This window comes from Contarinia nasturtii, unplaced genomic scaffold (genome assembly GCF_009176525.2).
Source record: "Contarinia nasturtii isolate CC-2019 unplaced genomic scaffold, AAFC_CNas_1.1 Cnas_scaffold_993, whole genome shotgun sequence".
Classification (NCBI taxonomy): Eukaryota; Metazoa; Arthropoda; class Insecta; order Diptera; family Cecidomyiidae; genus Contarinia; species Contarinia nasturtii.
The window spans coordinates 2,198,788-2,226,577 of NW_022198340.1; the positions used below are offsets into that span (position 1 = coordinate 2,198,788).

The window sequence follows — 27,790 nt, forward strand, 5'->3', positions numbered from 1 at the left end:
TTGTTTTCATATATTAATTTCAATGTAATTAAGAAAATGGATAATCAATTTGTTCAAAACATGATAAAAATAATGAAAGAAAATGACATAATCTCTTTTCTTTCGTATGCGCACTTAATTAAATATATTCTCTGATATATGCCTGACATTGCAACTATTGATAAATGTTCATCATACATTCAATTTACGACATATTCGATTTGCGAATCCATTATTATTATTATATGCATATGGGTGTATGTGTTATAATCAACTCTGTCGTCTGTTACAAACTAATTTTGTAAAATGGAACAATTTATAAGATCTCGCTATTTTTGACTTGCAACATTGGATTTTTATGACTTTGTGATTTATGTATGTGTTTTTCTGTATTTTTTTAATTCATTGTATTCAATGACGCTCATGTGTCGGCGAATTTCTATTTTCTTTCAAATATAATAATGATTTGCAAAAAAGCTATAAAAAATCGAAAAATCTACGCCGATTAGTTCAAAAGTAAATAAATGATTCACCAAAAATATTTGAAACAAAAAAACCACGATTAATAACGGTCGCAAAATGTAACTGTTAAAAAAATAACTCAATTTTCGGTCGATATTTAAATTTCGAATTTTGAAAATTCGTCCCAAACTCTCTAGACACTCAATAATGTATTCGCATTTTAACTTGCTTATTAGATGCAATGCATCTATTCTCTTAATAACTATAGTGCATTAGCATATATTACATTTCATTTCATTTCATTCCTCTCTCGCACACAGTATTATAACGAATGAATGGAGGCATAAAGTTGACATTTAAAAAAAAACAAGGTGGCAACGCACAAAATTATCATCACATATCACAATCGTCGATTTGGGATTGCGGACCCTACAAAAGAAATTACAAAAGACACATTTAGCATTTTTAAGGATACACCATGGAATTTCATCGTGAATAATAGTTACCTCTACCATGGGTTTGGTGATTGGAATTTCAGACCCGTTATTTGTTCGTAGCTCGGACAGCTGTTGTGTTAACGCAAGTGTACCGCTTTCTGTGACTTGGACTATCGACCACATTGTGTCTGTGAAAGAGTAACAAAATGATAACAAAGAAGAACAAGAAAATAATGAATTTGGGTAAAGAGCGACCCAACTAAATACACAACGGTCACCAATAATAGACGATATGATCTTAGATTGGTCGTTGTTCGAAGAGAGAAACTATTGTAAATGTCTTACCACCAAAGCAGGAACCATTCGATGTGAATAGGCGCCATTTGGTTTGGAAGGAACCGAGTTCTGAGGGGCTTTGCAAGGACACTGAGATAACAGTGCATTGACCAGACTCTACTGGGGCAATGTGAACAATCGGCAGATTTTCGTTCGATGTACATTTTATATAACATGGCGGCCATGTCTCGTCACCGTTGTTGCGAACGCTCCACGATTGAACAAAACTAAAAAAAAATTGAACGTTTGTTGGTCAAAAAGTCATCAAAAGGTTATCAATATTGAAAGAGAAATAAGAAAAAATAAACACATAAATGTCCAATATGCTTACGGTGTATTCGGCGTAATGGCTTCTCCCTCGCCAATCGTAACATCTGATATGATTTGCATCGACGGCAATTTCATGCCGGAATAGTAATCCAAATAGAAACCGACGGCCGCTTGAAGATTCCTGAAAAAGTAAACAAATTCCAATCACATTACAATGAATGTATTCAAACAAATTATAGAAATTATCAACGTTCATTCATATTTTTGCTGTGTCACCTAAGTGCACAATCAAAGGTGTTGATCGTATTTTGAATATATGTCTTTGCTAAAGAAATACGTTTTATTAGTGAGCTCATTAAAAGAAAAACACACTAAAAGTGTGTGGGTATGTTTGATAATAATATTGCTGACGGAGATAAGACATATTGAAAACGGTGCCTTGAACAACAAACACAATTCAAAAAAGGCGGAAATACGAAAAGCATTCGATTGATTTTGTTGGTTCCTCAAGCAAACAATGCAATCGTACTATTGGCCATTTAAATAGATTGACGAAAAAATAAACACAACAATAATGAGAGCATTGATTTGAAGGGCAGCAAAAAGAATGCAAAATAAAAACATTTACACATAACCTCAAATGTGGACATGTTTGTACGTGTTTAAATAGGTACAAACAAGATGACAAACAAAAACATTTTTAAACGTCTTATCAATAACAACCGAAAGAAGAAAAAAACCATTTGATCACAAAAAATAATTACCAATTATTCATGTCCAAAAAGAAACGGGCTGTATTGTAATTTAATTGGTTGCCTAGAACCTTTTGTAGTTGATTGACTAATTCGTCGTGGTCTGTGGTGCCCATTCTTGAAAATTGGTGCAAAAGAAATTGTTCAACATCACCAGTTGGCTGTGATGGCGGTGTCCCTTGACCTGTATTCTCGTCAATATCCATTATGTTGCTAATTTATCCGTTATCGAGTAATTAAAAAATGGAATTTTATTCCGACACAAAACTAATTCACTTTTACTTGGAAACGAAAGTGCTGGTCTATGGCTGACTTTGAGTGGGTCTTTGTTATTGTCACACAGTGTATTGAAATAGACAAAAAAAACTGCAATATTTGAAACGATTGCTAAGTCCAACGAAACACTCTCACCACAATTTAATTTATAACCTTGTACAATTTCGATTAATCTGTGCTGTTACAATGAAACGTTATTATTTTTTTGTTATAAGAAACCCGTAGCGACAAAGAAACGAAAAAAAAAAGAGAAAATCTCTTCCGTCACAATAAAAATTCTTCATACAATATAATTATAAATTTGAAGTTTCGAGAGCGAGAAACACGAAATCGAAAATACAACAAAACAAAGGCATGTTAATGTATTATGAAGTGAGTAAGTGAATGCTTCTGAGTGTATATGTGTGTTGATTTGTGTATAGACAGATGATTCTTTGTCTATTGCTATTCCACAAGTTCATATATCTCTCTTGGCAATCGTTTTAGCGCAGTAGCGTATAAGCATCACACATACACATAGAAGTACTCACAAATAAAATATAAAAATGACACAAATATGCTACCGTATACGATGTGATTTGGTTGACAATTTAATATTTCATTTAGTTCGAACTCAACACACGAATCATTTGACTTTCAAATGTATTTCACCTTAGTAATCGTTTCCAACACATGTTTGCCGTTGCGCTTGTGTTAGTAGGTTGTTTTTGTTTTTTCTTCCTTTCATTGCCTATCGGTCGTAGTGAGCATACCGTACCATACAGACGTCTCGCTCGTTCAAACCTTGAAACATTACAAAACACTTTCGAAATTCGAACTCATTTGACAACACTCGTTTTTGGCGACATCTATTGAAAATTTCTAGGACTTTTGATATATCTTCAATCGATGTGATTTATACCGAAAATTTTGTGATAAAAATTAAAAAAGAGATGAAAAATTGGCAGAAATTACCAAACTTTTCGACATTTCATAGTTTTTCGATTGCGATGTATAAAATAAAAAATAAAAAATAAAAAAATAAAATCATATTTCGAAAACATTATTTAAATATGCCATTGCTATTTGTAATACATGAGATTCTCTTTTTTGTCATTTAATAACGAAAATGGTCCTTAACGCGTTTAATGAACCTGAAAAATTGGCAAACACGTTAAAAGAGTTATTCAAAAAAAAAAACACTCTCCCTCTGGGTGAATTTTGATAATTTATTGCAAACAACGGTTTGATAAATGATTTGAATATCTGAATACTTTGCCAATCTGTTTAAGATTCACATAAAGACGTTATCAATAAATTCACCGTCGAATGGCATAATGTGTCCATAAATATTATCAACGCGAAAGTGCCTCTGAAAAATGCTACCTATTGTCACACCTATATCGTTAAAAGAATATTTATTACAATTTTCAAGTGCATGCCATTAAACGTCTAACGTATAATTCGTTGCCAAAGTTTTATTTCTCCATCATTTAAATGGGCATATGTGTGACTGGCGAAAGCTACATCACATCGCTTTTTTCTGAAAAAGAAACGCGTGGACTTATATTTGTCTCCTCATTTCACTCCACATGGATCCAAAATAAATGTTCATCAATGAACATTCTATATTATGAAAGCACGTCTCGAAGGGAAAATCTATGTATGTGTGCATGTCAAAGATGTTGGTTACCATGGAAACTTCTGACATGAGCAGATCGAGAACTTTTCTCTCATTTCCCTCTGAGTAGTCATGAAAACTGTACGAAAATTTTATATTTTCAAAAATACCATATTTTATTCGCGAAACGGCAAAAAATATCGATAAAAATTTATGAATTGTCAATTCAAGAATTATTTCATGTGTAAATTTATGATTTTATCAAAAATATACGGAAAACATAGTCCGAATTTCCAATACACGATTATCGTACTGAGTACTTTCGGACAGTTTTTGTATACCACTGTTTGGTGGAGGTTGAGCCCCAGTTTATTGGATTTGCTCAGCCATCATCAGTTGTTTTTCACATCGCAATGGACCAAGTGTCCTGAATTTCTCGTCTACATTTAAGTTTTTATTTTGTTCAAAAAAACATCATCATTTCGAAATAAAACCATCATTAATTGCATTTTATTTTAAAAAACGAAAAGTAACAATTTGGTGCTCTTGAGAAAAAAGGATCCGTTTGACCGATTTTCACGAATTTTGTGAATGGTGAAAAAAGTGTACATGGCAAAGTGAACGAACGTCTCTAGGTCATTGATATAGCAAAGAAATGAGTTCGCTCTCGTCTAAAATATAATGATTTAATTTTCGTAATTACAAAACTAAAAACCAACCGGAATACAAACGAATTTTTTGAAACATTTTTTTCTGTCTCTATCTCTCTGTCACGGACAAATCTCGATTTTCGTACAACGAATTTTGATACAAAATTTCATTCGCATATTGTAGTGATGAAATCTAATTTATTGTATTAAGTTGCGTAAGTGTGTACAGAATGGCCATTATTCTCAATCAAGTTGATGTAGAACAAATATGTTGCATGTGTCACGGATATTAAGCAATGTGTTTTAATTATCACACTTGAATTGACATAATATAATATATATGATTGTGTGCAAATTGAAGATGCTTGCATAATTTTTTCACTTTCTCTTGTTTCCGTATCGACATTTGTTGATTTTTCACAATCTGTCAATGTTCTGTGTTCAGTGCTTTTGGCGACGTACTAATTATGACAACAATATTGAAGACCGGAGGTAAGCATTATAATCAATAATTTGTGGTCTGCATAATATGTTCGGTTTTATAGCTTTTGGTTATTTTATTGGAAAGTTTTCCGAATAAGAGAAAATATATTTTTTTATGATTTTTTTTAATGTGCAACTTATTGATGGCGAAATCCTATGAAAATATATTAACACCACAAAAACATAGTAAAATAAGTAGTTTTTCATGTAATTTATAGACTTTTTGTGTGCCATCAAAAAGTTATCGTTTCAAAAAAATTGAAAAAAAAAAATGTTCGAGATACCGTTTTAAGTGGAAAAACTTTTTTTTATTGCCAAACCATTTTCATCATAATAATTCAAGTACTTTTCAATGTAAATTCATAGGTCTTCAGCATGCTCATTCGCTGGGAAATATCGATACTTCATCTAAGGTACGTTTTTATGATTTCGATCTTATTTCATTTTCGGATGAAAAGAATAAGAAAAACTCGAATTATATTTCATTTTTTTTTCAACAAATCAATTCGCAGCATCGACATTTTTCTTCGCGAAGCTACGACTCAGAGGATGAAAGTGTTGGGAGAAAACGTAATCTCTCGGCACCATATCCGAAACCATCCATCTACTCGAAGGCAGATATTCAAGAGCAGGTGTGTATTGATAATAATTGTGGCATTATTATACATTAAAATGGTATTCAATCATTTTGTATGCTGTCATTGTGTTTTTTTTTCTCTTATTGTGTATGTAGTACTGTTTATCGGAACGACAGTTGAACACCGTTGAGCCACCGAGACGAGATGGTTTCTTTGGTTGTTGGTCAAATCGTGGTAACCAACAATCATTTCTCAGTGTTTGCGTGGGTCGTCGTCATCCATCTGATGAAAATCTTGCCGATTATGCACCTTTTCATAAGTATCCAAAGTATGTAATCATTTTAATATATTTTGCATGACATCCAAATATCAGTGTATGTAACACCCTTCTAACCGTTAGATATCCGCGCACCAACAACAGAAACATCATTGAAAATGAAGACGAAATCGAAAATTTTCACTTTCGCCGTCGACCCACGTCCTTTCTCTGCAGCAACGATCCAAAACGATTCACATGGATGGCTGCTGAAGAGGCTGCCGCTGCCGCAGACGCATCCAGGTACATTACAATCCATAACCATACAATGTTTAAACACAAATGATTCCGACTCTTTTTTTTCTTGACACAAATTTCATTTTTATAAAGGCAGAAAGATATTTTATCCATTTTTTCTATTTTCTTAATCTGCTTATCGTAGCATTACCCAAAAAAATGAATTTGGGTCATATAATATGAGTAATATTATTAAAATTGGATTTGCTCGAATTTTCAATCCTATCATTTTTTTTATTTAACCGACAATCAAATATGAACCAATTTTTGTGGATGCTCTGTACATAATGATTTAACCACATTCATTCAATTTTCCTTGATAATATCGATTTTATATGTGTATGTATGTTTATTTTTGCAGAGGATATCGTTGTCCATCGCATGTTGGAACAACAACATCGGTAACACCTTCAAATTTAATGTCAACAGAAAGTGTATCGGTTGTTCCGCCAAGGTACTGTTGAATTGTATACACATGATCAATGTGATTAAAAATTAAATTAAAAGATAAATGGATTTCAATTTTAAATAGAACGAAACATGTGAGTTTTGCCCGTTCGCATACATTGACCTCGTTTGAAGATTTATCGGTTGACCGTTCTGTATCACGATTGAACACAACAAAAAGTCAAGAACGTTTGATTGGTGGCAAAAAAGTACGAACGTTAACTGAGCATTTACATCATCATCATCAATTACACGGAGACCATCAGTTTGTGCCAGATAAACTTCGAACACAACCAATTTTAACGAATGCTGCAAAAATGAAGACCGATTCGGATCTAATTGAAAAGCTTAAACGAAATGTGAAGAAAACACAGGCCACGCAAACGGACGTGTTTGCATCGCGCACTCTTTCATTCAGTAGCAATATGTCGAACACAAGTCCGCACAGTGCACATCGTACTTGCATCAATGGCAACATCCTTGGTCGCAAGCTAACGAAAAGTTTATCGGAGGCGATGACTCAAAGAGTGCAGGGTGATCCATTGATAAATACGTAAGTGAAAAGTTATTTTATTACATTATTTTTGTTTGCTTTTTTTTCCTTCTGCGAAGTCGATTTATGGTTTATATGACTTTTCCATTTTCTCTTACAGTTTTCCAAACTACATAAATCATGAGTTATTACATCGAACACAGTCGGAGGAACCACCTCGGTCTCCGCATGAATTATTTGAACAGCAGCAACGATCGATTTTCAGTACATTCGATACGTATTCACATCCGAGCGATTTTGAAATTTCAAAGAGTGATATCTTCATGTCCGATCATCACACACATTCACGTACCACGTCACAACGTTCAATCGATTCGCATGATATTGCCACACTTCAGTCGAACAACAATTTCATCGACACTGATTTGATAAACACCGGCGGATGCATTGAATTTATGGAAAATGCCACTCAATTGCATTACGATTCGAATAGTTTGCCGCGTCGAAAGTGTTTTTATCATACAAATGATTATCATCAAACGAATAGTTTACCGAGGCGACCAGCGCATCATTATGATTTTGATGGAAATGAAACCACAACCGATGCGGTTGAAGGAATCAACGCCGGTTTGGCACAATTTCGTGCACATGGAACATTTTCGCTGGAAAGTAATGCCAGTTCAAATCAAAGTGTTGATTTGACGAAACGAAGGTACTCTTGTGCCATACCAGAAACACTGCGTCATTTGAATGGAAGCGACTTTGAAGATTTGCAATCGATTGTGCGTCGCAATTCAATCAATATATTCTATAATCGAGCACAGTCGGATGATGACGACGATGATGATGAGGAATCCGAATCGGATGAATACTGTTCCACATGCGGTGATTCGGATGAAGAGGAAGACGATGAATCGAAAGATGAAAAAGAAATCTTTATCGATTTCAAGCCAAGTGTGTCTCCGCCCCAAAGTCCGTACGGACGCAATGGTCGCTTGCAGAAAACAATGTCGGAGGGTGAAATAATGTTAGACAAACGACGAGAAATCAATCACAACGATGTACCAATTGTATCAACGAGCGAAGAAGATCTTAAAGTTCCCGATAATGACAACGAACGCTATTCATACAGTCCATTTCCAATAAAAGATGAAAGTGCTTGCGATAAGGATACATTTTTGAAATTGCCCAAAGAAAAAACAGTGCATGGAAAAAATCGACGCGAAGCATTCATAAAGCGTTCCGTTAGCTTAGAACAATCAGCACTCGATGATAATGAGAGCGGTAAGTCTGGCGATTCAAAACCAGCGTCGCCAGTTGATAAATACAAAGACATATCAACGTTTCCCTCATCCGACTCTTTGGTCAACGATTTAGCGCGAGATCATTCCGACGGTAATTCACATGGCAATTGGAATGAATCTCAAGTTACCGTTCTTCAAATCGATCCAAAGTAAGTGTTCGAATGCAGTTCAAAGAGAGATAGGAGCACTTTTAAATGAAAATCTCTTGTTAATTATAGCGTATCTGAATGCGGAAAAACACTACTTACTCCAAGTGAAAAGCGCAAAAATCTTATATTACAACATCAGCAACGAAGTTCAATGGATACAGAAGCCATCGAAATAGAGGAACATTCATATGACCAGGTAATAAAATGCAAAACAAAAAAAATGCCGCTATTTAGAGTGCTCTTTACAAACAAAAACTTTTATTGGATATTGTGTTTTCAATTGTCTCATAATCTGCAGAATCTAAGAACACCAACGATATCCATACCGCAAGCACATAGTCCGTCACGTGTTACATTCGAAACATTACGTAGATCATCCGCAACAATACCGACGAATATGCCGTCAATTGCTGTTACTCCATCTGCTTCAACAACCCATGACGATGATGTGAGCAACGAACATGTTGAAGTGTTTCAAACGCCAACGATTAAACTCGGTTCCATACGAAGTGGAGATATTCGTCGCAAGAGTGCTGACCCAATCGAACCAATCTATTCAAATGTGTAAGTAAATTTTGACATTTGTTTAGATAAAGTTTGAACTCAAATTAAAATTCATATTTACAGAGTCAGCGAACTACAAAGGGCTGCTCCAATAGTAAAATCATCGTCCGACCAGCAACCATTCGTTCATCATTCCGATACGCGTCGAGCGACCGATATGTCCGAAGGTAGTACAAACACAGATGACTACATAACATGCACCGATGCATTATCGAAACGAGGTATTGTCGCATCAACTACCACACATATGCCAGGTTCGAATCTCATCATTGGCATGAGATCGATGTTGTGTTTTCATGTTTTTCGTCTGTTTTTGATTTGTTCTATTTTATTGACAGTGTTCGACATCAAAAAAACTTTTTTATCGCCTCCTTTTTATGTCAATATTTATGTTTGTATTCAATTTCAGTTGCTGCCCAAACTGGTTCACAAACATTAACACAAAATGGTTCATCATTTGAAAGTGCATCGTCCATTTATAGTTTGGCTCGAGTGGAAAATATTTGCGAAGATGCGCCAACAACAACAACAGCCGAAGATTCGTTATCGTTGCCACCACAACCGTCTGTAAAACCATCTCCGTCCCATTCCATCAGCAGTAGTTCGTCCGGAAGCTACTTTAATGGTAAAAAAGCGATTAAATCAACATCACCACGAAATAGTGTCGTTATACAACAGCCCATTGCCACAACTTCAAAACAAACAACCGAATCCATTTCGGACGATGAGAAAAGTGAAAAACGATACTCTTCATCGGGCTATTATGAAAGTCCACATGATGATGGTGAGCATAAAATCAATAACGGTTGACAAATAAAGAAAACTTTTTTCATTGAGCGAGAAAAAGGGAGATAAAACAGCAACTATAGCACAATGTGTGACCGACTTTTTGCTGATTCTATCACTTTTTCAATGTAAACATGCTCAACTTTTTAATATTTAATAGAAAAACAATCAAAAAAGGTTCACATTTTATGGAATGAATGCTTATTTTTAGAACATCCATGTCGAATGCGAAAACAACGTGACTGGAATGAGGATGATCGACGCCGTCGAAAAGAAAAAATGCGATTGGATATTGAAAAGGAAAATATGAAATCATTGACATCACCGACCAAAAAACCAATTTGCTTCAAACGCATTTCACCCGATGATCGAACTGCTTTGCATATTTTGGATGGCACATCACAAGCAAAAACAAAACGAATCAGACCGAAAACACGACGGTATACCAATTCCCAACTTATTCTTTGCTTTTTGTAATTGTTATATTTTTAATAATGTAGTTCGCCAAGAGCTCGAAATCCAAATGAAGATCCAATAACTCGAAAAGTTAAAACGCCAACAGTCGCCGGATCTGAACGTGTGACAGATGAAAAAACCGACAATAGAACTATCCCGTCCAAATACACACAACCATCATTATCGCCATCGAAAAAAACGTCGCCGAAAAAACGAACTGATCCACCGTCAGAAACGCGGCTCAAAGCACTCTCAACTTCTCAACTCTCATTACGATCGGTTTCACCCGGATCGGATTCCGTATTCTACAGCGAAGTTGATGTAAATATTCGGAAAGGGCAAATCAATGTAACAAACTAATATACACTTAATTTTCTTCAGGTCCATTGTCATCATTGTGGAAAAGAAGTGGAGATTATTGCAGCAATCGATGATACGTTGGGTCAAGAAGAGGTGTCGGCCAATATTGTTATGCCTCCGGCAGACTTTGCCGATTCACCAGAAGGTACACGTCAACCGCACAGAATGTATAAGAAGTTTGACCGTCGGCTTCGATCCGAGGAAAGGCACGGCGAACGAAAACACTATCGAATTCGTCAGGAGAGTGCACGAGCTAAGGTAGGAACAGAGCCAATTTCAAATTTGCAAGGAGTTTTAAACGATTTTATTCTTGTCTTTAAAAGAGCGAAGAGCGTGGAAAAGACGATGTAAATAAGGAGCAATCACTTCGAACGGCCGGCTCAAGTCCATGTGTTGTTGTCGAGAATTCATTTACTTTTCGCAATAATTATTCGGATTTGGAGCAAGGTGTCTATCAGGGTTTGTATCGACATGGCATTTGGATTCAGCTCACTGAACGTGAAGTCTGGTATCGAAGCAAGGGTAAGCCATTAAAAACACGCATTTTTACGATCGTGTTTATTTGTTGCGAGAGTAATACTTTGCATTTAATTCAAATGTTGCAGAACGAACTAAAGATGTGGGTGATCGTCGAACCGAAGTGGAGAAAGATTTCCAGAAAAAATATCAAAATCTAACGCATCGATTGGTGCATCGTAAAACGTGTGGTGAAATGTATCGTCTTCAGTCTCTTAATTCATTTCGTAAGTTATTTTTTTTCTTCTATTTTTGCAACACTTTTGCTCGCACAACATTTTTTTTTGCTTCTGAATTCTGTAAATAGATTCGAAACCTGTTTTCTACAATAGTTTGAATGACAGACTCGATCTTTATTTTACGGAAAATTTCACACACACATATATATATTCGAGTGACTGCAATTTGTAATTTACTAACAGCAACGTAAATAATAAAAATAATGCATCAAATTTCAAACAGCAGCAGTTGATCTTATAAATTAATTCAAAAATAGAACGCACAATAGACGCTGTTGCTTTATTCCTTGATTCGAAGCACCATTTGTACCAGTCAAATGGCGAGCCAGTGCGTCAGTCGCTTTTAATTTTCCGTCAAGACAACAGCATTCAGTTGAACCTTAAAGCAAGTGATATAGAGATCGTGCAATTAATTTCGATATCAAGTTCCAGCGCAATTTAAAACGCAAAAACCACTTTAAAATGCCGAATTGCAACACCAAAACATTGAAATCAAAAACCGTTCAATATACGAACGAAATGCTTTATCGACACTTAGAAGCCATTCTAAAACAAATGCATCTCGTTTGGACCAAAGAGTGTGTTGCACTTTATAAGATCACTGGAAAGAAGAGCGGTATAATAAAAAAAACAGTTGCCAATTAAATTAAGTCAAAATTGATAAAAATGGTGCAGTTCATTGCTTGTTCCTAAATATAAACTCAGCCGTTGTTATTCGTTATTTGGATACGTTTTTGTTTTAACTTAGAAATTCTTTGGCAGTCAAATTCAAAAATAGATTTCCCTTAATTTACAGATACCGACAAAACGGTAATTGTACATCGCAAACCAAATGGCGAATTCGGCTTTCGAATACATGGCTCAAAGCCAGTTGTCATCTCTTCAATTGAACCAGAAACACCGGCTCGATCAAGTGGCTTGGAGATTGGTGATATCATTTTGTCGGTCAATGGTGTACCGGTTGTTGATAAAAAGCATTCAGATGTCGTTGATATTGCTCATGCTGGCAGTGAAGTTTTAGAGCTTGAGGTAACTTTTACGTTCTTTTTTAATGCGATGCATTTATGATCATTTTTAAATATATTTTTCAAATAACTTTTACAGGTTGCTCGTACATTTGATCTAGCCACCGAAGCACTCGAAACACCGAATTCATATTTGTATTCCGGATACTTATGGCGGCAAGGAGAGGATAATCAAGTTGGTAGCAAAAAATGGATCCGACGTTGGTTTTGCTTGCGACCAGATCACTCTTTATATTACTTTAAATCAGATCAGGTATTTAAATATGTTTCTCACCTACCCCATTGATAAATTAACTCGAAAATCGAAACTAAATTTCACAGGAATTTCAACCGGTCGGTTTTATTTTGCTAACAAATCATACGGTTGAAAGTTGTGCTGCTGATGTTGGTAAACCATTTGCCTTTTGCATTTCGTCACCTGAAGGGCCACCAATCTATTTGGCAGCCGATACTCAAGAGGCAGCTAGTCGTTGGTTGGCCGTCACAAGTCATGCAAGTGCACAGAGGTACAGCTAAAAAGCAAACAAAGTGTTCCCATTAGCAAATCATATTTATGTACATATTTTGTTGTTTTAAAGTGATCAATGGCTGGAGACAAGCACCCGAAATATGCGATTACCACCAAACAGTATTCTGCGTCCAGATTGGGCTGGTTTTCTGCATAAATTGGGAAGCCGATGGAGAACATGGTCAAAACGGTATTGTGTGCTCAAAGATGCTTGTTTGTACTTTTATTTGGATAGCAACAGCAAAACTCCACAGGGTAAATAATACGATTTGAATTGATGCTATAAATTAGCCGGTCAAAATAAATTGGGTTGAAAATAAAAAAAAAAATTTAATTCGTAATTTCCAGGGATGGTATGTTTGCAAGGATATCACATTGTAATACCAAATGTTTCCGTTGGCCGAAAGTATGCATTTGAATTATCGCCACCAGAGTCAAAGCTACGTGCCTATTGCTTTAGCGCTGATTCGGACATGGAGAAGAAAAGGTATAAAATATGACATGAAAACATGTTGATTTCGATGCTAAGCAATCGTATTAATTTTTAGATGGATCGCTGCACTGGAGTACTCAATTGATCGATGGTTAAAGGCATCCTAAGTTATTGTAATATCAATTTAAAGTGCAATTCAGCATCAAGACTCTTGAGTTTATGTGATTACTGTAACCAACAGTGATCGTTAAACAAACCACAAGCACTTATGATAAAAAAGCATGAATATATATTATATTTCAACTAGACTAGACCAAAAAAAAAATTAGGTTTTCGAAAAAACGAAAAAAAGCTTTCCCATATTTTCTGTGGTCGTTCATTAAAAAAACCAACATCAACACTAAACATTGTCCAGATGATTTTGAATTCACTGAAAATGGGACTATGGTAGTTAGTTTTATTAGATATACCTTATAAATTAATCTATACTGATTTCAGTTAAACTGAATCTATCCACTTGAATGTTAATCATTTAGTTAAATTATAATGTATCTGTCACCAAAAATACTATATTATTAAGAATGTGTCGCCCAAATGGTAATGATATCGTGATTTTATCGAAGAGAAGAAAAAAAACCACAAAAAAGCAGAGTTTTTAATTTTACTGCAAATATATTATTCAAGTCGTCGACAGAGCGAGTCTATGAGCCGCATACATATTTTGTGCCAAATCTTATGTGTTACTATTTCGGTCAACAAACAAATGTTCACACAGTGTCGAAAGTGTGAAAGAAAGTTATTTTTCGTTTCATTCTATAACTAAATATATTTCAATGCTTTAAAATTGTTGAATCTCATTTTTGTAGTATATTCAAATCAACATTTATTTTAATCGTTATTTCTTGAGAAGACATTTATTACGATTCATCTAAAATTAATCAAAACGTAATGGTTTTAATCAAAATTATTGAAATTAATTTTTATGTATTTGCCCCCCGCCGAGTGGAGTATATATTACAATGCACAAATGTGTTTTTTTAGATATACATTTATTTATACAAAATCATATTTTGATGAATCAAATTACCAATATATATATATTTTGCTGTATCAGTTCTTGTTGAAACCATTTGCCAATTCTAATGAAATCAAGTTCTAAACTGTACGATTTATTGGAATAAAACCAAGTACAGACCATTATAATATGCATATTAAGATGCGGAAAATATGATGCAATTCATTTTGATTTTTGAATTTGGATATTTTGAAAGACATTAACTTTGTTAATACGATAACAAAGAGTAGAAAATAAAACCCGATCATTACAGATATAAATGTGTTATTTACCGTAAAACTGTTTATCTATTATAATATCTATAGAGCATGCAAAATGGGATGATCTAGTCGTTGAATGAGTAATTTACGCTGTCTTTCATGCATGCCTCATGTGTGTGCGTGTCTTATGAAAATGACTGATGGAAAATCTGTGCTTGAAGCGATTAATTGATGAAATGAAAATGACAAAACCACATGAATTATTATGCATTCATTTTAATTGAATTTGTCGAAGGAAAACATCTACCAATATTATAAACTATTCTAATCGATCCCCCACAAGTAACAGTCTCCCCCTTAGAATGTCATGCCAAATAGATGTTCACCTTTTCAAATAATCTCTTTTATTTTCAACGATTAGGCTCTCTGTGTAGCATTTAAGTCACACTAAATCACTGCCAACTTCACACTCACACTCTAAAATACCAAAAAACATAGATGAATAAAAAAAAATGAATCGCGATTAAAGCGATCATATTAATATGATTCTCCGAACAAATTATTTCGAATGGAGACTAAAAAAAAAACAAAGTGACCAATTATTCCAAATTCCTCATTTACACATTTGAAAACAGAAAATTCAAATAAAAAAAAGCAACAACAACGTATTCGATATATTTGTTTAATGCATACGAACCGAAAATAGTTTTCGCACAAAAATTATAATAGTATTTTATTAGAAACAGCTATAGCGTGTACTTATTGTTTTGTGTGATCAAATAAATAAACGATTTACAAGTTATTTATGTCTTTTGAAAATGACCGTTGAAAACCAATAAACAACTTGAAAAATAAAAAACAAATTCAAGTTTTTGAATTGTTTATTTTCATCACACACTGGACGCATCAAACGAATGTTTTACTGCTGGTTGAGTGCGAATCGTGGATAAATTTAGATGGTTTGAAAAAGGAAAAGTTTTGCATAATAAAAATATGATATGGAAATATGGGTGTTCAGCTTAAAATAGGAACAATGTTGTGACAAGCAATCACTATCATAAATTATATCAATTATAAAAAAGAATTTCACCATGAAGTAGTCCATTCAACTTTGAAATCAAGATTTATTCTTTTGGAGTTATAAACATGTCCATTTACCATTTTATTGCGGCCAACAGATGCACAGATGTAGATGTTTGACTTACATTCGTTTCTTTCGTTTTGCAACGGGAATAAAACGCATTGTTTTTAAAAACGGCATCAATAAACCCCATTTTCTAAAAGTGGCCGAAAGAAGTAAGTGATGATTTCAACAAAAAAAACGCAAAAAAGTGTTCGTTGATCAAAATATGACAGTTTATTCAATATTCACTACTTACATTATTTTGCATTTAAAAACTATGAAAAATAAAAAAAGAAAAAAATTATTTGTTTCTCTGAATTGAGCTCTTACGAATTCTAAATAGTTCGATGGATGCCAAATCAATATAACATTTTTTTTGTTCATAAAAATTTTCTTAATAACAAATAGACAATTTTCAAACTGAATATCGTATCACATAGTATGTCTTACCAAATTTATGATATGAACATATGATTGAATGAGAAACGATTTATTCATAACATATTTACTTATTTATAGCAAAGGACGCGATTCACTTATTTAACTCGAAAAGATACATTTTGAAAAGTCATACGGTTTTGCTTCTTTTTGTTTCTCCAAATGAATTTTTCAAACACTTGCAAGCGATCTTGCTGAACTGATTCAGTTGAAGATCAATTTCGGTTGACTTTAAGCCGCGGAAGTACGTTTTTCTACTAAAAAATTTTTTATTATTGAACTCTCGTATAATTTCTATAATGAAATAAACTCAATTCACTTCTTCTATGCTATATTGCTTAGATTCTACTAGAAAATTGTTTCGTCTTTATATATATAATTCATGTAGATACGGTTTCGACTTTCGTTTTGAATATTACACATATAACATTTTTTTTATCAGATCAAAATATCTACGGAATGTAAAGGCACTCTTTCGATGCAAAACATGAATACAAGATATTGTTTAAGCTAAGATTTGTTTTTAGTTGTGGACTTCGTAGCCTTATGATGTGACATATCTCGCAGTTTCTTTGCTTATAAGTAGCTAAAAATGAACGAGATATGTCCTCTAATCTAATCTTATACTTTAAGAGATATTTCGTCATTTTGAGAATCTGTTGAATTTACGAACGCGATTCTCCGTTTGGAACAAATTAATTCGTTGATTTCGGTCGATTTGAAGAATTTCCCTTGGAAGACATCACTCGGTTTCCATATTGACATATCGCTGTGAGACGTGAACAAGTGAACATATCGTTGCTTCATAATGAAGTAAATTATTTTGTATTATTATGCAAACTTCCATCATTTCTGTTGCAGTAATCAGTCTCGATGCATTTTATGGCCAAATGAAACAAACGTTCTTTCACTTTTGAACATGATTTGTACGGAATTTTGACGGCAGCCTTTGTACTTATAAAATTAATAATGATTCGTCATCGTTAATTCATCTACGCATAATATCCTCAATGCTGAAGCCAGTTCGACGTGGTGCTGGAGCTGGCTGCGGTGGTGGTGGCTGTGGAACTATTTAAAAAACAAATTATTAATAAAATGAAGAAATTATCGAAATTTCATATGGATTCTTACCACTTGGAGTTTCTTGATTTCGTGTCGATGAAAGATTCAACGGTGATGAATGCAATGGAACAAGATGTGAACTGGAAACTAAAGGATGATCATTCTCAGCACTTTCATAGGCAATGCCAGCCGAACGTTTTCGGAATGGAACCGGAGCCGAAACAATAGTGCTTGTGCTTGCCGTCGGCACATTCGGTGAATGAATGGATGTTGATGCCTCGACTTTGTAATGCAAATCTCGTCGAACATGCAATTTTCCATCGGATGTTGAACAACTCGCAGAAGACATTAGTTGTGGTCTCATTGTGTAATGCGATTGTCCACCATTATGGTGGCAATGTGTAATGCCCGTGAATTCATTGTCATCTTTCTGTTCGAGTCGTGGCATTTTCGGCGGTGGTCCACCATCATTTTCATTTTCACAATGTTTTTCACCTTTAACAGGCTCATTGTCATCGTAAGCATTGCTATCCGGAATTACAGGTGACGGTGTATTGCGTTCATTCACCGGCGAATCAACTTGAATGTCATCAAATTCATCTTCAACGTCATTGGCCTCTTCATTATCATCGTCGTTTATAACTTTTTCGTTTGTTGAATCATTGCCGCTTTCATTCAATTCGGATTGTGTATCACCACCAATCGAATGTGTCAATGCGTGTCGTCGAAGATCGCAATTTCTCCTGAACACTTTGCCGCAGTGTCGACATTCGTAAGGTTTATGATCGGTGTGCGTAAGTAAATGTGTTTTTAAATTTGAACGTTGATTAAAACTGCGTTGACACACTTGGCATTTGTGCGGCGACTCTTCCAAATGCAACGTTTTATGAACGGCAAGTGTTCGCGATTGGCAAAATCCTTTACCACATTCACCACACTTGAATGGCTTCTCTTTCGAATGAATATACCTGCAATAAGAATAAGAATAACAAACAAATTACATTTATATTTTTTTTCTTCGTTATATTACTACGGAGAAAGGTAAAATTATGCTGTTTTTTGTTGCTACAAAGAGACTAAATTTTATGTCGGTAATTTTTAATGGGCCTTCAAGTATGATTAAGTCAAAAAAAATGTACGTTGATTATGCATATGCAAAATGTGTGTTTTTTTTTGTTTTGTAAATGTATTTCTCTCATAAACACGGTTTTCTTTTTCGTTGCAGAATTTGAATGACTTGAAAAGCAAAATGACGACAACACGAAAAAAGCGGAGAAGAATGAAAAAAATTGATATGAATGCACGCAACAAAAAAGGCGGCTGAATACGTTTATGTTGAATATGTTTTATACGTTCACTTTGCAAGCAGCCTATCATTACAGCTACCCCAGAGACGTTAATCATAAATCTGATCGCAGGTGATTCGCCTCGGATGCAGAAAAAATAATACAAATACACATACAATAGCTGTACGGTTGCAACCGATGCAAAATTTATAATACAAGAATTATACGGCATCGAAAGAACATGAACACATTACATTACACACTTACATCGTTCATACATCGATGCATAAAGGCAGTGATTTTTTTTTTTCATTTGAGAAGAGAAGAAGTAGACAAAAACTCAGGCGACGCAAATGAAAAAAAAAGAGTCAAGAACACAGTGAGCATGTACGATGCATCAAAGTAAAGTAACAAGAACATTAGTGAACATGTATATGTTGAGATTTGATCACATACATGGTATGCCTTGGAGGTGTTCTCAATCTTCTCAAAGGCTTTGTAATGATAATAAATTATTGCATAAAAATCTCTCTCTCTCTCTCTCTCTGTTTTGCGTCTCTGCTCTTTCTCCAGAACTAAACATTTTTATTTGCTCTTGATTGAACTTGTGCAGCAATATTGTGTGGGGGATTTGTTATTTTATTTTCTTCGGTTCTTTTTTATTATTTAATTACAATTCTGGAATAATTAGTTTCATGTCTACGTTTTCATCTCGAGAAGATGCATCGCCAATTCACGAGATGCAATTCTGTCTATGGCCGATAAATTTCTCACAAACAACAACTCTCTCACACACACATATGTGGCTTTATTTTGTCGTGCATTCTCATATTCTGTTCTGTTCGTTTTTTACAGTCTCAATCTAGTGCAGAGCAAATTAAATTACATTTTAATTGAAATTGAAAACATGTTTTCCAAGCGAATTATTTCTTTTTTATATTCTTCAATGTTTCAAAAAAAAGCGTACATTCTCCGTCATTTGCTTTGTGTACGGATCCGGCTTGGTGATTTTATTGATACCAATCGAACTCTGATTGCCTGTAATCAAGCGTGTAAAAAGATGTGAACTAATTAATTCTAATCCTGGCAATCATTTTTCAAACTAAACAAAGCAATAAGTTTCGTTCGAAACAAAGAGCACCTTAATTTTTGTTGTTCGTTTTCTCATTCCAAATGTTATTTATATAGATCTTTTTTACTGAAGTGTTAAAAACGTCGGTAGACAAATAGTTTCCGCTCGGTTAAAAGTAGAAATTATTCTTTCACACCTTTCAACAGCGATATGGAATGGGGTTTAAGTGTGTTTTATGACCGGTATCTGCATCATTAGATGGCATTATTCATTAGTCAAAACGAACGGATTTATCTTCTTCTTTTTTTCCATTTCCTTCTGTGTCTCGAATATATCACCAAACGAGGATCATTGCTTGTTTTTTTTTTTTGGTTTTTATTCATATTACAAAAAGAAATCCACAACGAATGCGGATGACCAGTTTCAATTAGAGAAATTGGACGGTAGTGTGAAGATTAAAATCACAATTCCAAACACATTTCGATTCTATATTCGGACTATTGTATGCGTTTTCGTCTGTTGACTTTTGTTTAAGTTTCGCAAAAATGCGATAAAATGAGACTCGAAAATTAAATGGATATTCCGCCATTCAAAGCCGTATTGACGATAAACATTCGATACACACGTTATGTGCACAATATACATTGTATGCCGATCGCGATGTTGTTGCTAAATGTGTGTATAGTGTATGTTCAGCGCGATCTTATGTCGGAATGGACGACGTGGAGTAAAGGTAAGGCAAAATGTAATAAGATAGCTGCGGAGTCGCGACGTAAGAAAAACACCATAAATAGCTCTTGTGTATCAACATCAAAAACCGGTTTGTATCTCTCTCTGTGTGTGCTTTTTCCACTATATTTTACTTTTTTGTAGAGATTTCTTCAAACCTTTTTCCCTACGTGTTCCTTATCTCTCGCTCTCTCACTTTTTTTTTTGGTTGCTGTGTGTGTACAGTGTTGTTTTTTCACATCATTTTGTTATTTTCTCTCTTGGCCGTGCAGTAAACCAAGTGTGTTCATTAATTTAGGAGCCCATTCCGTATGTTACAGTTTTTTCTTTCGTTCAGGCAAAACCTTTACTACATTTTTCAGATAGAGCCCATGGCTCTTTTTTCTTTTCATTTCTTTCTCTCTCTCCCTTACTCTTTCCCATTTTCTCTCTACAGAAAATAAAACTCGTTCAATATTGCATTGAATAAAAATCAGTCCATCGCTCTTTCTAAATAAAACGATCGTTTGATCTGTGTTTAGCGTGTTTCAGGTAAAAACTAAATGAGCAAACAAGCGAAAGAATCTGGCATGCAAAGTTTAATTAAGACCCAAATAAATAAATAAAATATTTAAATTAAATCCAATTATTGTGGTTGAATGTTAAAGTTTAAAAACGAACGAGACACAGAGAAAAAAAACCGACTCCATCAGAAATCTGTTCTGTGTCGTAACATTCTCTGAATAAAAAAAACAGACGAAGCATTATTTTGGTATTCAAAAGTGTGCATTAAAAAAAATCAAGTAGTCAGTGTGAATAGGTAGGAACGTATTTACATGCATTTCTTTCAATGCTTCTCGTTTTTTTTCTACAGTAGTAATTCATTTTAGCTCTTTAGATGTACTCTGCCCAACGAATAATTCCAAGTAAAAGCACAATGCCGAGGATGTTTTTTTTTTCTTCTCTCTGATGTCTTTCTCCCTTTTCATTCGACTTTTAATGTATTCTATGCAATGTGTGCAAGAACAACAACAACAACAAAAAAAACGAATCAAGTGAACACTTTTTGTTTCGCTCGTGTGAGAAATTCAAAAGAGCCAGTCATCAATCATGCATTTACGTCTTTGACCTGCAATGTGATGTATGTAATGTGTGCGTGCTGTGTGTGTGTGTGTATTATTTTACCAGGCGAAAAAAAACCGATGCTTTTCAATGCAATCGAATGAGTCATACGTGTAACGAGTTTCGATTGGCTCTGCATACCAGTTCTAACAGCAAGAGCACACAGTAAATTACCAGACTCTGTACACATTTAAAAGCAGAAAAAAAAACATTCTTTATACTCAATCAGCGCGCGCGCACTCACACACACCTCGAGTTGCAACTCGCTCTCGGACAATGAACGGACCAATCTTGAGCACTTTACTTTGTTGTGCATTGGAATTTATGTAGAAATCTTAGCGAACGTATATGTATGAAAAAACACACATAAGTAATCTCAGCATCAAGATTATTCTTTTTTTTTTAGATGAATTTCCAGTTATTACATTCCATTAGGAGTAATTAAATTTTTGTTCAATTAAATGGAAGAAAAAATTTATTCGAAATTAATCAAAGAGAAATATGAAGAAAGAGAGCGAGAGAAAGAGAGGAATTTAAGATTCAATTTTTAATTGAACATGCTGAGATCTTTCCAAGTACAATCGATTGAATAAAAAAAGGGATTTTAGGCAATTAATCGAATTTTAAAATAGCTTTTCAATGATATGAATCAAATATTATTTCCATATTATTCAGCCATATTGTACCTAATTTTGAGTTGTGTAACTGCTGATTCAGCTCGACGAAGTAAAAGTAGATTATATTTGTTCTCTGATAAAGATTTTACGTCGCCAAGAGTTCTCGTTACGACTCGAAACGAAAATGGTGTTCACTAACAACAACCACATCAAATCTATGTAGTATATATACATGTTTTGAATGAAATGTAAATAATAAATGTTTGATCATATGTCAGTTGACATGAATCTAGTTGACATGTGCGTGCTACTTGAACGGGTTACATTTTTACAATTTGTATTTCTCACTCAAGAAGCTCACATACACTTCTGTCGCTCGCCGATAACAATCTCAACGATGAGACGATAAGATATGGGTTTTAAAATAAGTCTCTACTTCAATTGAAAACTCAAAGTTCACGCTCAAATTGATGAGAAACACATATAAACAATATTATCAACATTTAAAAATAACAATAAATACTAATATTTGAATAAGTTGAACATACCTATGATCCCGAAGATGATCCTGTCGTCGAAAGGCCTTTTTGCAAATATCGCATGAATAAGGTCGCTCGTCGGTGTGTGTTCGTTCGTGAATTAATAAATTGTATGACTTTGTGAATTCTCGATTACAAAATTTGCATATAAACTTCTTTTTTGGTCGTGAAGCTCGACCAGGCGCTCGCATCGTCAAACGACGGTCCAAACCGCCATGCAAACCGGGTGGCACAACATTTTGTGGAAATAATGCGGAATTTGTTGGAAATGTAAATGATGCACCCGCACCGGGTGATGGAACTGGTGTCCCCAAAAATGAACCATTCGTATAGATATGTTGTTGCGGAACGGTTCCACCACTTAATGATGGCCGTTGCATTAGCATTGCATTTGCTTTATCGGCCATCATGGCAATTGTTGTTTGCTGCACTAAAATATTGTAACTCGCTGAATTACGTTGATTGCTGCTTTCTTTTGCAAGTTGTTCGGACTGTTCCAGCATTCCCGGCGGATATAACTGAAAAATTTACCCGAAACATAAGTTTTTTGCTCAAAAGAAATTGGGTTTCTACTGATTTTTTTTTTAATTTGCATTTTAAATATTTATCTAGTTTTAGCTCCGATCTATTTTTTCAAGCCTCATATGGGTACTTACCGATACGCTTCGCGATGGAAGAACAGGAACAAATGCCGATGATTCGCGATGCGGACGCACCGACTGATTCATAATTCCACTGGATAAATGTTGTTGGTATGCAAACTGAGCGTCATAGCCAGTTGCAGACGATGAACGACTACTGGATGAATTCCGAATGGCTGAAGATGTGGATGAATGAAGAAATTGGTCGATACGAGATCGAACCAATGATAATGGACGCTCTTCTGAAGGCATTTTCTAGAATGAAACAAACAACAACATCGAAACCTTATACCAAACATATTTCCTTTTATTTCTGTTAAAACAAATGTTTTTCTTCTTGTTGTTGCACACAATGATTCAATACTTGAATATATATTTCAAACAAAAGAGCCGTCAACACAAAGACACATTTTCACTTCTTCAAAATGAATAAGTGAAGACAAAAAATAACGAAAAAGAAAAGAAACAATATTAAACTGGTGACCGACCGTTTTGATTGTTTCAAACGAGAGCGGAATGTGTGACATCGTTTAAAAAATATTAAGAAGGCAAAATACGCATGTATCGAACGACAAGTTTAAAGAACAAAAATCGTATGTTCATTCCTTGTCCCATCTCAAAAAGTGTATTTCGGAAAATCAGATGAAACCAAAAAAAATGTCGAGGCGATCGTTTGTTTTGCCTCCTTCTAAACTGAAAGATAAATGGTCAAAGCAAACATTTGTTCAGTTTTTTTTGGTTTTTTTCAAACACGTTAAGCAAATACTTGAGTTCTGTTATTTTTCAATCGTATATATTTTTCTGGAATGCGAGAGATGTATTTGTTTTCTTTTGGGTTGCATTACACCTTTGGCCATGTTTGCAAGTCAATCTTTTCTCTCTCATATGAAATGAACGAATCCAGTTGAAATTCCCCAATGGGAATTAACTTTCGAACAAAGGGAAATCATACTGCAAAAAAACTGAACTGAAAACAGTGCGCATACCGAAAAAAATGAGAAATCATCGGAAATCGGATTAAAATTCACAGCTTTTGCAATGGACTCGAATCATTTTTCTTGTCTTTTTTTACACTTCAGTTTTTACCACTGTGTGGAACAAACATAAACTTTCTATGTTATTTTTTTTTTCGTCATTTGATAAACAGAATAAAAAGAAGCGGACACTGAAAAGGTTTAACGTGTAAATTACATTGAAAAAAAAAATACACAACTTGTTCTAACAAAGTCCAGTATTTAAAATCTGTTCCAAGATCTCAAGAAAAAGAGAAAAAAAAAATGCTAAAATACATCTTGGAAACAAGAACGAATATTTAATGTTCGACTGAAACGTTTAGTGTCTAAAGCCTTTTCTTTCATGTCGAACATAATCGAAATCAGGTTTTTTTCATCCTATCTTTCTCTCTCTCATTATCTCCCGGATTGGTTGCACGTCAGCTAGCGACGAATATGTAGAGAAAAACGGATTCGAAGAAAATCAAATATACAACGAGAAATAGTTTTGGCTTCTTATTCGACATCTGCGTGTGTAACGCATCCGATAATTTATTGTATTTTGATTTTAATAATTCGATAATGGTTCATTTTGGATAATGTATTCCGATTTTGGGGCTTCAAAACAGAGACCATTCGAAGCGGCTATAAAATGTAAATGAGCGTTGTTTTTTTTTTTCGTGTGTGTATCAGAAGTGAAGTGAAAAAACGTAAATAAATAAACGTAATTAAATTGTCAGATCAATTCTTATATTATAGCGGCGATGCATTCGAGTGTGTTGTCTGTGGTTGAACGGAATCTATTTGTATTCGAAATGGATACAAACTGATCTTAACACGTCAAACATATCGAATCGAACCGTTTATGTTTGGCATGATGCTTGCTCTCCGGTGTCTTTTATCGAAATATTTTTGATGTGCAACGCATACACGAAGCATGTGCTATATATGGTTGTTTCAGTCGAATGGCGTGAACATTTAATCGATCGTAAATCTATCGCCTTTGCATTTTAAGTAAAATGGTCATGACCGAAAGTTTGATGGACACAATTCCTACACAGAAACTTTTGGTGCTGGTTGCGTCTGGCTACAATTTTGATTTACAAATTGAGATGAAAGTTCCAATTGAAGTTGTTTGGAATGTGGTTTTAGCGGATCGCTATCATTTGATTATGATTGGAATCGAAAAAAAAAAGGATAATAAGTCGCCAGTAAGGTCTTCGCGGCCACATTCTATTTCAAAGATTAGATCTTAATCGCAGTGTGGTTACTGCTTACGATCAATTCTGTGGCTTATACGGGTTATAATAAAAACCAGACTCGATGGAAATCGATTAGAATCACATTCAAAATCAAGTGAAGATGTAACAGAAGAAAAAATGTTAATTGTTTCTTGCTCATTATATCGATCACGACTGACTTCTACTAAAGGGTCTTTTGAATTTGACTGAGTCCATTGACAAGCCCGTAAGTTCTTTCACCCAAAAACAATGCAACATTTGAAAATAAATTGCCCAAATTTCTTTCACGAAAAAAAATCGAAATATTGAAGCTAATTCAAGGTGATTGAAGGTTGAAAAGAAATGTCTAAACCACATGAATTACCTCACACCGCTTTTATTTGGTTGAAGCACAAAGATTGATGGAATTCCATCGCAATCGATTTGAAGCAAATGAAATGGATGGCCCATATGCATGGCAGGCATTCGCTGTTTAAGCTTAAAATGAGAGTAAAACAAATTCCCGTGGACCCCTGATGAGCTCAGATTTATTACAACTACGTATTTAAAACACAATAAGTCAACGCACACACCCATATGGACTGGCTACCAAACACACAAAACGTTAACCAAAAAAAAAAAAATCATTTAACTCGTTTTTTTTATTGTCTTCAAACTGGTTTGACATCAAAATCTCTGTCGTTTCATTCCATCATCTTCAATCCGCACACAGTGGATGTGTGAAGTGCGAAGCCACCGAAAATATCACCGAGTGAATTATAGAGCAACATCCACATTCAGAATATGGACAAAAAGCCATAATTTCAGCGATTCGAACCAAATAAAAAAACCAAAAGTGTCCATTAGAATTAAGAACACTAATTTTTGTGATATTTTCATGATGTTGACGAAAGATGTTTTGCTATGTGTGCTCGCTGACATGCAAATTTAACGAGACTATTTTCAATCACTGTCATCTTGCATTCAGTCACATTTAAATTTTAAATGTTGCTTTTTATCAAACAGATAAAATAAACTTAATTAAATTGACATTAGATGTATCTGGTGGAATTGAGAGATTGAATCGAATTAGTGTCATGATTTTGAGATGTCTATAACACAAAAAACAACAACTTGCATTTAATGTTTTTGCCACTGGTGATTTGCTTTACTCATTACAGTCGATCCACTTGATGAAGTGATACTGACGACTTTTAAATGCCGACAAACGACAAAGTAGTACAGTGTAAAAGGCAGAATGACTGGTTACTATAATATTATAAACAAAAAGTATATATATAGAACCACTGCGTCTCGCCGTTTTTATATTAACAGCATCAACTTCTGGCAACATTTTTTTTTTGCTGCGGCTATATTTCGCATGAAGTAGCAATCGAGGTAGCAATTATTGTCATATAATAACTATATATTCTATTTAATTGTATTGCACACAAATTGTCTTACCTGTTTTGCTTAGTAAACGTCCGTGAAAATTGCGTGAAATCCAATATGAGACTTGGTAGCTTGGTGAAACCCAACTTTCAAGCTGGTGTCATGTAATCCATTTGAATATGTGGCACAAAAGCCTTTTGTTTATTTGTAAGCACTTTATTCATATGCACGGTAGTTATCTTGTCACAAAATGTTATCACAAACTTTTCTGTAATTCCCGGCGTAAGTCACGATATGATAGTGCACACTCTTTTTATGTATTTTTTTTTAATTCACAGAAAAACTCACTATCTTTTCTTCCTCAGTTAAATATACCACACATATAAATCGTTTCTTTTCTTTTTTGTTGGTGGTTTTTTATTTCTTTTTTTTTTTTTTGGAAAGATTTCACATTTTTTGCTTTACACTAGATTTGGTGACACTTGATTTGTCCTTACTTTTTTAATAATAATTCAAACTACTTGTTGCACTTAACAATGTTTTTCTATCCGATTTTTTTAAAAAGAAAAACCAAAATACGGAGCGCGATACAGGTGCGCATTGGACGATGCAATCTACTCAACTGTTGTAAACGATCATTCTGTTTG

The 27,790-nt window shown here is 34.4% G+C and overlaps 3 protein-coding genes across 4 annotated transcripts; 1 reads left to right on the plus strand and 2 right to left on the minus strand.

The window, feature by feature from the left end:
* Positions 1–29: 29 nt before the first annotated feature.
* Positions 30–2,804, minus strand: LOC116343168 (protein ILRUN). The gene is made up of 5 exons (XM_031771086.1): positions 2,249–2,804; positions 1,546–1,665; positions 1,224–1,441; positions 948–1,066; positions 30–870 (listed from the first exon to the last, which is right to left on the minus strand). The coding sequence occupies exons 1-5, from the start codon at positions 2,440–2,442 to the stop codon at positions 835–837; spliced, it is 687 nt and encodes a 228-aa protein (XP_031626946.1). The 5' UTR covers positions 2,443–2,804; the 3' UTR covers positions 30–834.
* A 1,730-nt stretch (positions 2,805–4,534) lies between these two features.
* LOC116343155 lies at positions 4,535–15,642 on the plus strand. 2 transcript variants are annotated; one of them, XM_031771068.1, is made up of 25 exons: positions 4,535–4,747; positions 4,947–4,977; positions 5,208–5,254; positions 5,612–5,658; positions 5,758–5,877; positions 5,979–6,151; positions 6,224–6,382; positions 6,738–6,830; positions 6,909–7,376; positions 7,477–8,769; positions 8,839–8,965; positions 9,068–9,333; positions 9,397–9,587; positions 9,743–10,117; positions 10,331–10,559; positions 10,620–10,896; positions 10,957–11,193; positions 11,259–11,457; positions 11,541–11,678; positions 12,487–12,719; positions 12,795–12,968; positions 13,037–13,221; positions 13,294–13,478; positions 13,572–13,710; positions 13,772–15,642. In XM_031771068.1, the coding sequence occupies exons 3-25, from the start codon at positions 5,230–5,232 to the stop codon at positions 13,821–13,823; spliced, it is 5,385 nt and encodes a 1,794-aa protein (XP_031626928.1). In that variant the 5' UTR covers positions 4,535–4,747; positions 4,947–4,977; positions 5,208–5,229; the 3' UTR covers positions 13,824–15,642. The 2 variants fall into 2 exon arrangements, with proteins under 2 accessions (XP_031626928.1, XP_031626929.1); XM_031771069.1 differs by having other exon boundaries at positions 4,535–4,977; positions 9,397–9,554.
* A 623-nt stretch (positions 15,643–16,265) lies between these two features.
* Positions 16,266–27,751, minus strand: LOC116343161 (protein bowel). The gene is made up of 5 exons (XM_031771077.1): positions 27,216–27,751; positions 23,555–23,794; positions 22,908–23,416; positions 17,624–18,522; positions 16,266–17,560 (listed from the first exon to the last, which is right to left on the minus strand). Exons 2-5 carry the CDS (start codon positions 23,789–23,791, stop codon positions 17,481–17,483), a joined length of 1,725 nt encoding a protein of 574 aa, XP_031626937.1. The 5' UTR covers positions 23,792–23,794; positions 27,216–27,751; the 3' UTR covers positions 16,266–17,480.
* Positions 27,752–27,790: the final 39 nt, after the last annotated feature.

Bases quoted from the DNA above. Each gene is read 5' to 3' on its own strand.
- LOC116343155 (XM_031771068.1), top strand. From the start codon at position 5,230: ATGACAACAATATTGAAGACCGGAG. The intron at 9,334-9,396 runs GTAAGTAAATTT...TCATATTTACAG, and splicing joins GAACCAATCTATTCAAATGT to AGTCAGCGAACTACAAAGGG. The intron at 9,588-9,742 runs GTTCGAATCTCA...ATTCAATTTCAG, and splicing joins AACTACCACACATATGCCAG to TTGCTGCCCAAACTGGTTCA.
- LOC116343161 (XM_031771077.1), bottom strand. From the start codon at position 23,791: ATGCCTTCAGAAGAGCGTCCATTATCATTGGTTCGATCTCGTATCGAC. The intron at 23,417-23,554 runs GTAAGTACCCAT...TAAATTTTTCAG, and splicing joins TTCCATCGCGAAGCGTATCG to TTATATCCGCCGGGAATGCT. The intron at 18,523-22,907 runs GTATGTTCAACT...TTCTTATTGCAG, and splicing joins GATCATCTTCGGGATCATAG to GTATATTCATTCGAAAGAGA.
- LOC116343168 (XM_031771086.1), bottom strand. From the start codon at position 2,442: ATGGATATTGACGAGAATACAGGTCAAGGGACACCGCCATCACAGCCA. The intron at 1,666-2,248 runs GTAATTATTTTT...TTACTTTTTCAG, and splicing joins TTTTTGGACATGAATAATTG to GAATCTTCAAGCGGCCGTCG. The intron at 1,067-1,223 runs GTAAGACATTTA...ACTCTTTCACAG, and splicing joins GAATGGTTCCTGCTTTGGTG to ACACAATGTGGTCGATAGTC.